The following is a 15,198-nucleotide window of genomic DNA, read 5'->3' on the forward strand; positions in this document are numbered from 1 at the left end:
CACACACACACACATATATATATATATATATATATATATATATATATATACATACACACACACACATAATAGAACACTATAATCCTGCACATTTGAACAGGAGGGAGAGGTTTTTAAGTGTAAATTATCAGTCACCCTTTTCTGTCGCTGCATCCGTTTGGATAAAATCAGTAGCTAGCCTTGTAACCAAGTAAGCAGAATATGTTTGGCCTTTCTCCAAAAAGGGTTTCTGTATCCTGTCAAGTGCACTACAATGTAATTATGAGTAGAAAATGGATTTGCAGGAGGCGAAATGAGTGTTTCAGAACAGCCACAGTCGTTTAAAGCTTGGCAAACACATCTGCAAATATTGATTTTAGCCTTGCGTTTATAGTGTGTGGGACAACGAGTTGGGATCCTCTAGGAATGATTCCGTTATGCCACAAATCTTCACCATTTTTGCACTGCAGCTCGACCAGCAGTTCCTTCTCTCTCTCAGTTCAGTCTGATGGTACGACCCAGTGAATGTCCATTTTCTCCAATGAGGCCTTTGTATGTAAGAATTGGAGTGTGTACACAAACTGGGTACAAGCAACTTTTTCCCCGCTTTACCTATTTCAGATACAGTCAAGTAGGATTATGATATACATTAATGTGTTGGAAAATAAATCTGCATTTTCTGAAACGTGTTATGAGACAGTCAATTATATTTGGTCCTGTTCTAGCTTCTCAAAACTTGGACCCAGCTAGGCTTCCCGAGTCATTAGGTCTTTATTTTCTGCCATTTTCTTGCCAGCGATTTTTAAAATAAAACCTCTGGTTGAATGTTTTTGTATTTAGTGTCATCATGGCACGTGTATGGTCTTTTAATGCTAGTCAACGCAGTTGCCATATGAATTCCTAAGTTAAACTACGTTTACATGGACATCAGTAGTCTAATTATTTACCTTATTCTGAATAAGACAATATTACTATTAAGGTGTTTACATGAGTTGCGTTTAGAATATTTACATGTTTATTATACTTAATATAACATAATATTTATTTTACATGTTATAGTACATAGATCGATTAATGGCGCACGTCATTACGTCACCACGCGACGCCACCCGACGTCCCCTACAGAATTTCACGTATAAACATATAGTTCATCTTCATTATGATGCCATATACAGTTTTGGGTGTTTCGTTTTTAATTTACTGAAAGCTTCAAGTGCAGTTAATTATTTGTCATGTTATACGTGCAAACAGACGATGGCGTTGTTGAAGCCATTCTTTTGTTTGCCGTCAAACGGTTGACCACTGCCGTGTGTGTCTCCTGTCGCAAAATGCGGTGAAAAATCCTACACGACGGTAATAATGATTAAGGTGTGTACATGTCTTCACTGCACTTAAATAATGCGACTAAAATAGGAATACTCCACATGTCTTAAATCAATTAGTGTTTACTTTAGCCGGATTAAGGTAATAAAAAATCTCTGTTTACATGGTAGATTCTTAATCAGAGTATTGTCTTAATCGTATTAAACTCGGAGTATTGTTGTCCATGTAAACGTACTGACTGAAGTGTGCATTTTCTGCGGCACCAAATGGGATTGGACACCCTTTACGCCATTGGTCAGACGATAATCTAGCCCCGCCCCAAGTTCACGCCATTGGTTGAGCCAGTGTTGCGGCTGGTCATGATTCTCAAACACTAACGTTTTGACGGCGCCACTGAGACAGCTTTACTTTCATCGCGGAATTTAGTTTATGAATGGTTTACAAGTAGGTATCTCTGCATATTTAACTGGGAGGAGAAAGTATCTAAACATTAAAATTACACTCTTCAGTTTTAATTCACTTCCTTGTGTTTGCTATCCAAACGAAAGCACTGAGGTAAGAGATGTCAAGTAAATACCACATTATGACCTGCTGAGTAACTTACTGGCATTTACTATTCCAGTGGAGCTTCATCTTGGGTTGTCTTTGCTTATCTGCCATGTCAAAACTAAATGCTGTTTTATACAGCCAAATAAACTATTATAATAGTAAACTCACTCTGAAATCATGTAGTTATGATTATTACAGCCATTACTGCGGGAAGTAGGGGTGCTGGGGGTGCTGCAGCACCCCCTGGAGTGTAGCCCACGAAAAAATGGGGGGAGTCTTCTCGCGTCACTCTTGTCACGTGACCCCCAAATACAGGTATTCAGGAAATGCAAATCTATTTTATGGCATTTTGACTTTGCTGTGTTTTGGTTTCGACATAAAAAATTGAATATTGCATTAAATATCCAGAAGGTGGCAGCAGTGCGCTTTCATTTTGCGCCTCCAATGTTTCTGTACAAAAGCTTTTACTGCTCTCGTTGTACGGACAGGTTAGTTATTGTATACCAGTTTAAACATTTGTCTCTTCAAATTTTTGATTATTCAAACTTTTAAACTGAGCTGTAATCAGGGTTGTCATACACAAAATGTGTCCAGAAATAGAGCTAAGAACAGAAACCCCACAGAGCGGCTCAGGCATGTTAAAATTCGCATAATTTCAGTACACTTCTCCCACTGGCAAACCTAACATTTTTTATCTTAAAAATGTGCCCATGAAATACCCTCGTTTGATTGCACTTGCATTTAGTCTCTGCATGCGTCCGATCCGGTCAGTTTGACTGAACAAAGCTGTTTTATAAAGCATTAAAAAAGGCCATTGTGCTGGGCGTGAGAATGGCATTTCGTTGACATTAAAAATAGTCTAATGGCCAAGTGGTTTGGGTTTGATCCAGCAGTCAAAAGGTTAGAAAAACCTGAGGCGAAGCACAATGTCATAAAAATCAAAGAAAGAAACACTCAAATAATTTCTCACCCTGATAATGCAGTTCTGGAAGCCTTGAACCACAAAGGAGGACAATTACATGGTGATTTATTTATTTATACTTTTGTCCATTTTTCCCTAAAACTTTTTGTTGCCGTTTTTTTTCCCTCCGAGATCTTCAATTTATTTGATTTTTCTCTATTTTTTTCTTTTCAAATGTATCAACCTTAACTATACCTCAAAGAACACTTTAAACAAATTGAGAAAAACCTGAAAAATACAGCAAAAAAACCCCAACAAAACTAATTGACAAAAATGTACTTTTAACTTGTTTTTTCCCCCTCATTTACCCCCCCTACTTTGTGGTTCAAGGCTTCCATTCACTGTAGTGTGCTATGCAACTATAAAATGAGATCAGCAGTGAACATAAGCTGGAAAAAAATAATTTCACAGACATCAGAAATGTACAGACTTTTCCCCCTCACTAAGTACAAATAAGCCTAAATGGGCTGTAATTTTCGCTTACACAACAGCATTCACTGGATCACCTGGAACATTACTTTCGTTAGTCATGCTTCTATAAGCCAAATGACTACTTCTAATAACCACAATCATCATCATCATCACTGCAGCTCTACGGATTTGAGAATAGCAACAAGTTTATAAATTGGGTGAGCCTCTTAACACATTTGACTTCAGTGACTAAGAAGCACATATTCAAACATTAATACTGTGCATGACAGAGAAACTGTAGTGACAGCTACGCTTTAAAACATTGGTGTAGAAAGAAATTTCACTTTGAAAATGCATGGAAGTTTCCCAATTAATTACAAAGAAACAAGAAACACATTGAATTAAACATGAACTTTTTAAGTAGTAAGACTAAAGAAGTATTTTCTCGTAAAACATACTCCAGTAATATTTATTTACAACTTTGTGTGTATCCCTACTTCGGTTGCTAATATTTTATAAATGTGTGAAGTGCAAAAAAAAAAGCACACAATCATACAAATCAAGGTTTTTTACTGATGATTTCAAAACAGGGCCTTTCGTCTGAGTACAAACAAACTGGCAAGGCAGTGCACTACTGCCGGAGAGAGAGCATTGAGGTACATTGCAATACAAAGACGCAGATGCAATCTTTGATCACCGACACTTGGGGAAAAAAGAAATGCACGTACATCATCTGAGGAATTTTAAAACCCCTTGACCCTTAATCTGTCAATCATCCATTCAACCTGTCATTTGCACAATGAAAACAAAACAGGTGAACAGAAACAAAATAAACCATAACTCATTTATACCACTCAACATGGTCACTGAACAGACCCGTTGACAAAAGGCAGCAAACACTGAGGGGGGAAAAACAGAGTCTGTCTATTAGTGCGATTCCATTTCTCTCTTAGCCAACCACATTCATTTGCAGGAAGCACACCTGCAGGCAGCATAGACACGATTGATAAATAACACGTCTGATTATGCTTTCAGGGCAGAGACGTCTGACTAATGACCACAAACACAGTGACACTCAAATTAGGCATCTATGAAAGCATATAACAAAATAAAATCACCAAAGTCTGCTTTTATAGGCAGCTATAAAAAGTCTTGCATATGAGTTGGCTTTAACAATCAAAATAGAGAAATCGTCATACAATGTGTCAAAAAAATCTAAAATTACATCTTAAAGGAAAAGTTCACCCACAAGTTTTAATCATTTCTTTATTCAGTGGAACATGAAAGGAAATGCTTAGATGAATAAGCTGTGATTTACCACAATAAAATGTGAATAATTACAACTGTCAAGCAAGAGTTTGTTAATGAACTACTAAACTAGTGGATAATAACTTTCTTACACACAGTTAAAGTGCAACGGTGCCCGCTCAATTTTTCCAAAAGTATTTTTCAATTAATTTAATTCATTTTTGCCATATGGATTTAAAAAGAAATATCGTCATTTAAGAGTTATACGCTATGAACCAAACTAATCAGTTATACAGCGAATTTAATCATTAAAAACTTTAATTTGAAGCAAGAAACTATTTGAAAATCAGACAAAAAGACAAATGTACATGAAGCATTGCAAATTACAAAAAAAAAAGGGTTGATTTGGTATTGAAACAATGTTTTGCTAAAAGAAATATGCATATGTATGTAAATATTGCAGTTTTTTATATATTTTAAGTAGATGCTTTTATCTGAATTTATTATTATTATTTTTTTAATCCTCAAAAGACCCTGTACACCATCCATGTTCACTGGAAAGCCATGTTCAAGCCATTGTTCAAGAAATGATGTAAGAATTTTCATTTCTGGGTGAGCTGTCCCTTTAAGCCCTGATGTCAATTAAACAAAAAATAACTACAACCTAACTGTGCACATCTGCTAATGCTTCCTTCAATATTTCATGCATGAATCTAATACTCTGCGCTTATGAAGTCTCTGTTATTAACCTTTTGCATCAACAAGAACACCAGTTTCTCATCTGTGACCTCAACTGGATGTGAAACAGCAGGAAGTGTTTCTTGAACAATATCAAAATATTTTGTAAAACCTGCTTCACAATCCATAGTTCTTGTCATTAGATGGGGTGGGAACAGGTTGGGGTTGCCATGTTGGGCTACGTTACGTAGTCTTAAAAGTGTTCCAGGGGGTCAAACATTGTAGTCAGGTGATTTGCCCTGCGGTTGTCTCAGGTGGATCTGCAGAGTGATGAACGCTCCCACCGTCACGTGAAAAAGGATCTGCCACATGTTACGGAGTTCATACAGATACATGTTACATAGGCAGATCATAGCAAAGGCCAGGAATGACTTGATGTTCCTCCAAACTGAGAAGTAGGCGAACAAGTAACACTATATATAGAAACAGAAACGAGGAAAACATTTTGAAGCTGGAAGAAGAAAGTTCAGTACAAGCTTTGTTTTAAGAATAGATCTAAAAGAATGTAGTAAGGTTTATGCCCTACTATTCAAAGGTTTGGGGTTGGTATCATTTTTTTTTAAGACATCTCTTATGCTCACAAAAGGCTGCATTTATTTGGTGAAAAATACATTATAAACAGTAATATTGTGAAATATTATTACAATTTAAAGTAAGTGTTTTTTATTTTAAAATGTAATTTATTCCTGTGATGCAAAGCTGTTTTTTTCAGCAGCTATTACTCTAGTCTTCAGCATCACATGATCCTTAAGAAATCATTCTAATATGATATCTGGTTAAAGAACATTTCTTATTATCATTAATGTTGAAAACAGTGATACATTTTTACACATGCATCCTTTTTTCTTACTGAATAAAAAGTATTTGTTTCTTTCAAAAAAAGAAAGAAAAAAAAATCTTACTGGCCCCACACTTTTGAACAGTAGTGTCTGTTCTGAAAACAAGTCTTAATATATTAACATCAATTTTGCTTCTCAAGTAAATGTTATAAGGATGTTGAAATATTTACACTGGGAAAGAAGACAAAAATACTGACCATGAAAATTATTCTTTGTGTGCAGAATGAGGGTTTTGAAGACCCACCACTAATAAAAATTATCTACATTACTAGCCGCTTTTGTTTGATGCTAGTAAAAACTCATTGTTTCTCCAATTTTCCAGATTCTGCTTTTACACGACTGAGAAAAAGTGTGATATATTAGCATTGGTTGGTCAGACAGAGACAGAGAGCAGAGGAAATGAAGCCTGGCAGGTCGACAGTAACTCACGGTCTGACTGTCGTCACTTACCTGATACAAACAGGCCGCGGTTCCAAGGAAAAAAGCAATTACGTAATTAAAGTCTTCATCCTCGTTCTGCAGATGAAGCAGAAAAAGAGGAAAGACAGGGTGCTGTGTTAAAGAGTGAACAAATTACAACAGGAAGCCATGTGCTAAAACAGAGGATGAATTACTAGAGCCAGGACTCGAGTGCTCACTTATCAGTGCAATATACAAAGCCAAGCAAAACTGTTCTGTTTATGGAAAAGGAAAATCACATTACACCTAAGTGCAAAGTCTGACAAATTATTCAAGAGTACAGTTACTATCCATTAGTTATGATTTATTATATTACAATGGTACTTATACATTTAAAAGTAATGTTTAGTCCAACGTTTTAATCAATAAAAGAAACAAAGCCCAAAATAAAGTGCCAGCATTACTATTAGTACATGATTTAAGTTACCTGCAATACACTTTCTATTGCGTGGACTCCCCGCAGCAAATTAAGAGCGCCGCATAGGACACTTAGGACGCAGGCGACGATACCCGACAGGGTGACGGCCTCCAACAGTTGATTAGGAGCTGCAGGAATAAATCAAGCACAAAATCTGTGTCAAAATAACTAGATTTTAAAATTTGCAGAAAAAAACCTGCGGTGCAAAACTCTCTGGCTGTTCTGAGCATGTATGTGCTCATGGTCTTTCAAAATGTTCTGCTTCTTGAGAACAAAAGGCAAGTATACATGCTGTGTTCACAGTGTGTTCCCTACCTAAGCCTTTATATTTAGACTGCTTGTGTTGTGAGAAGCCGTTGATTGATCCAATGTCCTCCGCGGACAGCTGATAAGGAGGCCGGAGCTTGATCTCAGTCTGCATTTCGGCCAGATTAATCTTGGTGGAGAGGGAACGTGGGCTGTTGTAACGTTGCTTGGTTTTCCGAATGAAGTTATCTGTCAAAACCATAGAAACGGCACAGAAGATGAATGCTTCAAGCACATCATGGTCTATATGTTACAAATGGCTTCAGTGCATTTCAAATCACATTAAATGGAAGGTCTTTAGGCTGCGTTTTATTTGTATTAATTTTTTTATTTAGATAAATCTCAAAGATTCCTAGCCAAAATGGAGCCTCATAAGTGACTAAATTTAAATGTTCCACATAAGATGCAACTCCATTGATGTTTACTCAAACTCGCCATGCAAATAATGCTCTTCAGAGATTCAACTAATGCTTAAGGTTGGCGAAACTGCCCATGTAAAACTAATTTAAGCAGAACTAATTATTACAAATATTTTTCTGTGCTGATTAAAATTACCTGAACTGAAAAGATAATAAAAACAACAAAATAATGGCAAGAAAATGTATTTCTATTGAGTTGTCCTTATTCTTATTGGCAGATTCTTAATCATTCACTGAACTGCAAGTTATTACTACTTTCAGTGATGTCCATCACTAAATGAATCATGTTCATAAGGCATCATGTAGCTAAAGAGCAATAACGATATTTCGATAAAAATTAAACTTGTATAGAAATATAGTATACACTATTATTCGAAAGGTTGGGGTCAGCAAGTTTTTTTTATTTTTTATTAATATATAAATATAAATATATAAAAAAAAGTGATAGTATAGACATGTATAATGTTACAAAAGATTTGTTTTTAATTAAATGCTGTTCTTATGAACTTTCTATTCATCAAAGTATCCTAAAAAAAAATGTATCACCGTTTCTACAAAAATATTAAGCAGCACAACTGTTAGCAAAATTGACAATAATAAGAAATGTATTTTGAGCACCAAATCATCACATTAGAATGACTTCTGAAGGATCATGTGACACTGAAGTAATGGCTGCTGAAAATTCAGCTTTGCCATTGCAGGAATAAACTGCATTTTAAAACATTTAAAAATATAAAACTGTTATTTTAAACTATAATAATATTTCACAATATAGACTGTTCTTTCAAAAACATTAATACATCCTACCGACCCCAAACTTTTGAATGGTGGTGTAAATTAAAAAAAATAAAATATGTTGAATTAAATTGTATTAAAAATATACATTTTAAAAATAGATAAAAAATATAGTCCCCTTCTGCACAAAGAGAAACCCGTCCTAACGCCCTCTAGAAACTCACCAAACTCAATGAAAGAGAAAGGCCTCAAAGCGCTGTTGATCCGCTTGGTGTCATATGTGACAATGAACTCTCTCTGAAGCTCGTCCAGGAAGCTGAAGGCCAGGACATTGGGATAGCTTTCTGTACAAACCATCAAGTACCCGACTCCAAGAGAGCTTGTGAAACTATGGAAAACAAGACATGTAATAGTTTACATCATACTTGCAGAGTCAATTTCATTTAAATAAAATTTACAGGACATCTGCCTCAAATAGGGTGGGAAAGGTCTTTCATTGAACATGCAAGTCCATTACAAAGACTTGAGAATCCACAACACAACAACCATTGTGTTTAAAATCAGCCTTTACACCTGTTCACCTGGATCTGTGTGTTCACAGAGTTCTCTTTGAACACTCTGTTTTCCCTTTGAGGACAGTTTAGTGACTCGCCTCAGGAAAGAAACTTTGTCAGTGTGTCTCTTCATGTTAACGTCTGTTTGGAGAGATGAAACAATCCACTGAGTCACTCCAGAGCCTGCTTGTGAAGTTAGCAGTGATGAATAGCAGCCAGGCTATGAAATGGTCACCCCTGGGTCCCTCAGTGTAATGCATCTGAATTAGACCTTGCTGAAGGGGAACTTTAAATTTTACATCAGAACAGTTGGCAGTCAGAGCAATCCACCCTACTGTGTCATTTGTTTTAGCTGGGATGTTTTAATTAAAGGAATGGTCACCCAAAAATGAAAAATCTGTCATCATTTAGTCATTCTGAAGTCGTTCCAATTCTGTTTCACAGAACACAAAATGAGATATTCTGAAGAATGTTACAGCTACCATTAGTGCATATACAGTGACCACAACCTGTCAAGCTCCAAAACAGATGCATTAGTGGATTATAATTTTTTTTTTTTGAGCTTGACAGCCCACATTCATTACTGTATGCTTTCATTGTATGAAAAAATAAGCATAAAGGCTTGTTCACACCAGGACGAATATCGCGCGTGATTATCGCCGATGTTTAATGCCTCGTGACTAAACAAAGGGCGCCAATGTGAGTGTGCACACCGACGTGCAAAACGCGAGGCGTAAAAGCATCATTTTTTAAAAATCGCCTCGGGCTCGTTTTTTTGGTTTGACGCGCCGCGTTAAAAACTGGCCGACCAATGAGATTGGCGCTTTTGTTCACGTGCCTGGAGCTGCTGAAGTTACAGTAAAACACGACTTGGTGGCGCTCAAGCACAAAACGGTCTTGCCGAGCACACATTGATACCTAACGACAAAGAGGAAGTAAGTAGACCAAGAAGATGCATCGAGGCAAGATGAATGTAGAGCTGCTGGTCTCATTGGTGTCTGAACACAAAGGGCTTTATGACAAACGCGACAGCGACTACAAAAATCTCGATAAGAGGGAGTTGTTATGGAGAGGAATTGCAGATCAAATAGGATTCGATGTGTACCGGGGTATTTCTGTTTTTCATGAAGCGCCATCTAATGTCAGGGAGTGAATTTGCACGTTCACTCGGCTCATCGCCTGCGAAAATCGCTTGGGTATGAACACAAAAGATGCGTCAAATAACATCGGCGATAATCGTCCCGGTTTGTACAAGGCTTAAGGGTGAGAAAATGTTGACAGAATGTACATTTTTCTTTGTGCAAATTTATCAAAATACTTTCACTCCAAATTGAATTGTATTCATGCACAATCGCTTCCCTATTTAACATATAATTAGTTTTGATTGACAGCTATTAGAAATATAACATTTTGTTTGTGATTGCTACAATCATAGTTTTCTAAGGTGAAAACTATACCGGAAGCTTGTGGAACACTGAGATTTTAGGCAGAAATACGTACGCATGTCTGAGAGTTAATCAATTAAAGTAAGTTCATAAGGGGGGTTGCAAAAAACATGGTTCAAAATGTATTATTTGGTTGATTAGCTCAGCAATTGTTTCAAATAAAAATTATATTCTACTTTGCAAGGAACATGCATACAGCAGTGCCATTGTCATATTTAACAAAAAAAAAAAATAATCCCTTTAAGTATAAATGCATTTCCAGTGTAATACACTGCAAACACATTTTGTTTAACACTGTACCAAGTAATATAGTGTAAAAAAAAAAAGGCACTCAGTTTCACACACATCCGCATTACCATTGCACTGATAACTCACTTGATGTTATAAAGGCCAGATCTGAGTGAGCAGCGATCCGAAAACTGGCTGAGTTTTTTGGACAGACCCTTGAGATGTTTCTTAGTCTCCTGAAATCCTTTATCCTGTTCATAGTCTGTGGAGGCTGAGAGTGGTAGACCGTCCCTCACTCTCACCACAGACGCGAACAGCACCATAGACATCTTACAGGCAGCTCAGTGGACACCTGGAACAATGAGAGGAAATCATCATTCATCATTCAGTGCATATATTACTTCATTTCCATCCCACTCTCAGCGTTTTCTGCTGACAAAGTAGAATATAATATACAAAAATATAAACTAAATTAATAGGAAATAAGCACGATAGATAACATCAATTATTTTCATGCAGACTCATGAAATCTTCAGCACACTGTGCTAGGCTAATAATAACATTAGCATGTTCGCTGATAGCTTGTCAACAGATCACATCTGCGGATTGCTCTATGCACTACAAAGGCACATATCTAATTATACAGCCTCATAAGACTTTAACTGAAAGCAAATAGATACAAAATACACATAACAATTATACGCAGTGATTTGGAGATGTCGCTGCTACCACAGCAAGACTGTTAGCAGCATGATATTAAACGACTCTTATTGTATGCATTGTCGCTGCTAGCTGTACATACCTACTGACATGAGACGTTTTAAAATATATTAAGACATTATAATCCCTACTGAGATCTTTTGCTTATATAATACTATCGTGATCGCTGAGCACTTCCTGCAGGTCTCATAGCAGATGCTTCTGCACACGTTCGATACAGCTTCGGAGAGTTTCGTCTCATCTTCGTCGTAGTTCGGCTTTGTTCGGCACAAATTCGGCTGTCTGTGGGACGTGACTGGAGGAAAGGCATTATGGGTCGCTTTAAAGTGAACATCAGCAAACCAGTCAGACTAAACCATTTATTTGTCTTGCGAAATTGGATGTGACACTAAGATCTTATAAAATATTACTTCTTGAAATACACAGCCTGCATTATCTTAATTACTAAATGTGCTTATTTAAGATGTGATTTATAGCCTATGTGTGCAGGTTTGTCACATTTCTGTAGATTGTCCCGATTTTTTCTCTACTTCAACCAAACTACACTTGTTTTATCAGAACATATAGGCTACATGTTAAGAACGTAGCATGTGTGTGTCGTGTATATTGGAAAAAGCAAACACAGGCTTTGTTCGGAATTGCTGGGAACGCCCACAAAAATGATGATTTCGATTGATTTTTGCTTGGTGCAATGCCGAAAAGTACCTGTGTGGCGTTCTGTACCTCTAATAAGTTAAAAAACCTGATCTGAAGATGTATATGACTAATAAACAGACGGACTACCGGAGGTAGCACTGAGCGGATAGCTCAGATAGGCTACACTACTTAACCTGCCATTCGTCCCGTCCCCCTGCACCGCAACCCATCTGTGATGGGGCTTACAGTAACCCTTCCTTCGCATCACAATCAAATAAATCTCACTCCCTGATATTTTGTGATGTCATAATCCATTAAAACATTTATTTAAAAAATATAGAAATATTAATTTATTATTAAAAATAATAATAAATGTATTATTATTACATATAGTAATGGTATTACTATAGTAAAAGTATAGGAGGCTAACCATGTTTTTTATTTTTTTTGTGTGGCGTTTTTATTACCAATTGTAGCCTATAGTGAAAATGATTAGGCAGCCGCAGCACACACCACATAGAATAACGCTGCGCATTTCAAGGCACTTCAGTGGACCTTAATGTTACCTGTTTTGTTAATGTTAAAAAACGTTTTAATATATCAATAAGAAAGCACGACAGGCTTTTACTCAAGTCTTTATCACTTTATTAAAATTAAGCAAAACAAAACGACAAATGTTTACTTTCACAAGCCGTCTGGTATAGACTTGTAGCAAGCTGTCTCCTGCTCAATTAGGTAACAAAAAATCTCGGGAAACGACACCTCTGACCATTCCGCTGTGTCGTTTGTCCAGTCACAGATACTCAGCTCAGTTTTTATACGTATGTTGCTCTGTCGAGCGGCAGAAATGATTTTATGTAGGCCATTCTGAGTCAACACCATGCTTTTCAAAAGGGGAAAAGGGGAAAGGACTGTTTTCCCCCACGCCGACTCCGCCCACACAGCTATCACGCGACACCGATCAAGTCTATGAAATAGTGATGCAGAGGTGCAAAATATCAGTTTCTTGACTAGATCTATTATGCAGTTATGATGACGACTGTGAATTCATATTTAAGCTATTTGTGAGGGGGTTTAACTTTACATTTCTACTTTACAAAATATAATAATAATAATAAAACCCTTCTCCAATCTATATAATTTACTCATGAATCCCCATTTAAAAAAAGAAGAAGCTTTGTGATGTTTATTGTAATAAATAAATACATAATTCCATCCAGTCACAAAAAATAGACGAACTAACATCAGAACATCAGATGGAATAAATCAAATCACAGATGTTGATGTTTAGATGACACACCATCAAAAACAATTTTTTTTTGTTTAAATATAGCATTCTTGTTTTTTAAGTTTATAAACCACAAAATCTGACTTTTTTTTTTGTAGTGTTTTGTAGTTTTGTCAGTGTCAAACGCATGATCTTTGATGTGAATCATTCAGATTCATTCATCACTCACACTCAATTCAATGTCTTTACAAGGATGAAACCGAGAGCTCTTCAGCCTAAAGTGACCTCCTGGAAACATCCACTTCACAGCATGCAGTGTGAGCCATGCATTGAAGATTGATGTTCTCTACATGGACAGCTTTATGAATAGCTGGCAGTCTAAAGCTATGTATTTAGTGCAAGAGTGTCAAGGTGACAAGTGAAGATGTTGTCATTCATACTGACAGGATGTGGAGTGGTAGAATGGGCTGAAAATACTGCAGCAACATATATGGAAGAGTAAAAGATCAACATCAGTGGGTTGGGTAAACCGGATATAGACATCACTTTAGGAAACGCTGCCTCCTGCCAAATGCTCATTCATCCCTAAAGCACCCTGTAAATGACTGATCTGGTAGTAATATCAATTTTATGGATGAATAAAAACAACAGCAGAATTATTATGCATTTCGAGGGATGCTAACTCCCAGCCTTTGGGTGTCTTTTTTTTTCATGAAACCCAATTAAAGCTCAAAAGTGTCATTTTCTTATTCTGCTTCTGTTGCTGCTAAGAAAACATATGCTTTTTTTGCTTTTACTGCCACATCTGTGAAACAAGGGGAGAATGAGTTTGTATGGATTTCTTGGCAAGTGGTGCACATCATTTTGATTATTGCTTTCTGAGTGAGGGTGGAGAAAAATCTTTATTCCTCCAGTAAAGATAATGGGGGTGTATTTATGCCATTGACTTCTGTTACTGAGAGATTTGTCCCAGTGACTTGTATTATTGAATATTTCCATGGGCTATTCATTTTCTCGCCACAAGCTGAAAGGACTGTGTTGAACTAACTGATAATTTCAGTATGTGAAACAATATGCTCTACAACAGAAATGTAACTGGAGAGACAGTTTACACTGTTGAATATTAACAAAATAATATATCAGGCTTTGGAGTCATAAAAATGGAATTATGGGTAGGATATGAATGTACATCTTGTACAGAGGGTATGCATTGCCGTCACTTTCCCACCGGAACAACACGTCCCCTCAGCCGGACTGAGTGGCAAAAGAGCCTGCCGCATGAATGGATTTAATAGGGAAGTTGTGAAAACGCGAATAAAACAAACGATGATCAGTTTAAACTAAAGGCTGCTGGACTCGAAATAGTGTTCCTTATAACTTACCAAATATCCAGTGTCCATAGATATTGATATGCAGCCAGGAATCGTGTTTCCTGACATCTGTGCCTGATTTTGACACCGGGGAAATAAATAAAGCAAATCTGCCCGTGAATGCATTTTGTAAATACAAAATAGGTTGGTCTAAATCTGGGTGATCACTTATATCAATGTTATGTATATATATCGTCCAGCCCAAAAACTTGTATAGTTTTTGTCAGTGTTTATTTAAAAACTTCCAGTTATGCAGAATTTAAGATGGTAAATATTTTATTGACGATTTGTCAATACACTATAGTATAAAACAATATATAGGGTATGATTTTACCGCAAAATTCAACATATTAACATGAAATGATAACTGCAAATCCGTGTTTTGCTGCAGTCCATTTGTTTCTGTGAATTGCAGCGATTCATTTGCTTCTCTTTTCTGTAGCTTTCAGCAGTCTGTAAAAATATAGCTCAGATTTCTTGTCAAATCTCTTTATTTACAGTCAATCGCAAAGCTCTTTCTCGTTTTAGATGTGTTTTGTGTGTTCTGTCGCAGCGTTCACGCTGAAAACGTCTCAGGTTACTTATGTAACCATGGTTCCCTGAGTAGGGAACGAGACACTGCGTCCTCTATG

The 15,198-nt window shown here is 36.7% G+C and overlaps 1 protein-coding gene across 1 annotated transcript; it reads right to left on the reverse strand.

Moving 5' to 3' along the window:
- Positions 1-3,714: 3,714 nt before the first annotated feature.
- On the reverse strand, positions 3,715-11,591 carry LOC107660641 (vesicle-trafficking protein SEC22a-like). Its single transcript, XM_016450020.1, has 7 exons — positions 11,415-11,591; positions 10,760-10,964; positions 8,610-8,773; positions 7,241-7,420; positions 6,935-7,053; positions 6,499-6,564; positions 3,715-5,622 (listed from the first exon to the last, which is right to left on the reverse strand). Exons 2-7 carry the CDS (start codon positions 10,939-10,941, stop codon positions 5,422-5,424), a joined length of 912 nt encoding a protein of 303 aa, XP_016305506.1. The 5' UTR covers positions 10,942-10,964; positions 11,415-11,591; the 3' UTR covers positions 3,715-5,421.
- Positions 11,592-15,198: the final 3,607 nt, after the last annotated feature.

Source organism: Sinocyclocheilus anshuiensis, unplaced genomic scaffold (assembly GCF_001515605.1).
Source record: "Sinocyclocheilus anshuiensis isolate Anshui unplaced genomic scaffold, SAMN03320099.WGS_v1.1 scaffold627, whole genome shotgun sequence".
In the NCBI taxonomy this organism is placed as follows: Eukaryota; Metazoa; Chordata; class Actinopteri; order Cypriniformes; family Cyprinidae; genus Sinocyclocheilus; species Sinocyclocheilus anshuiensis.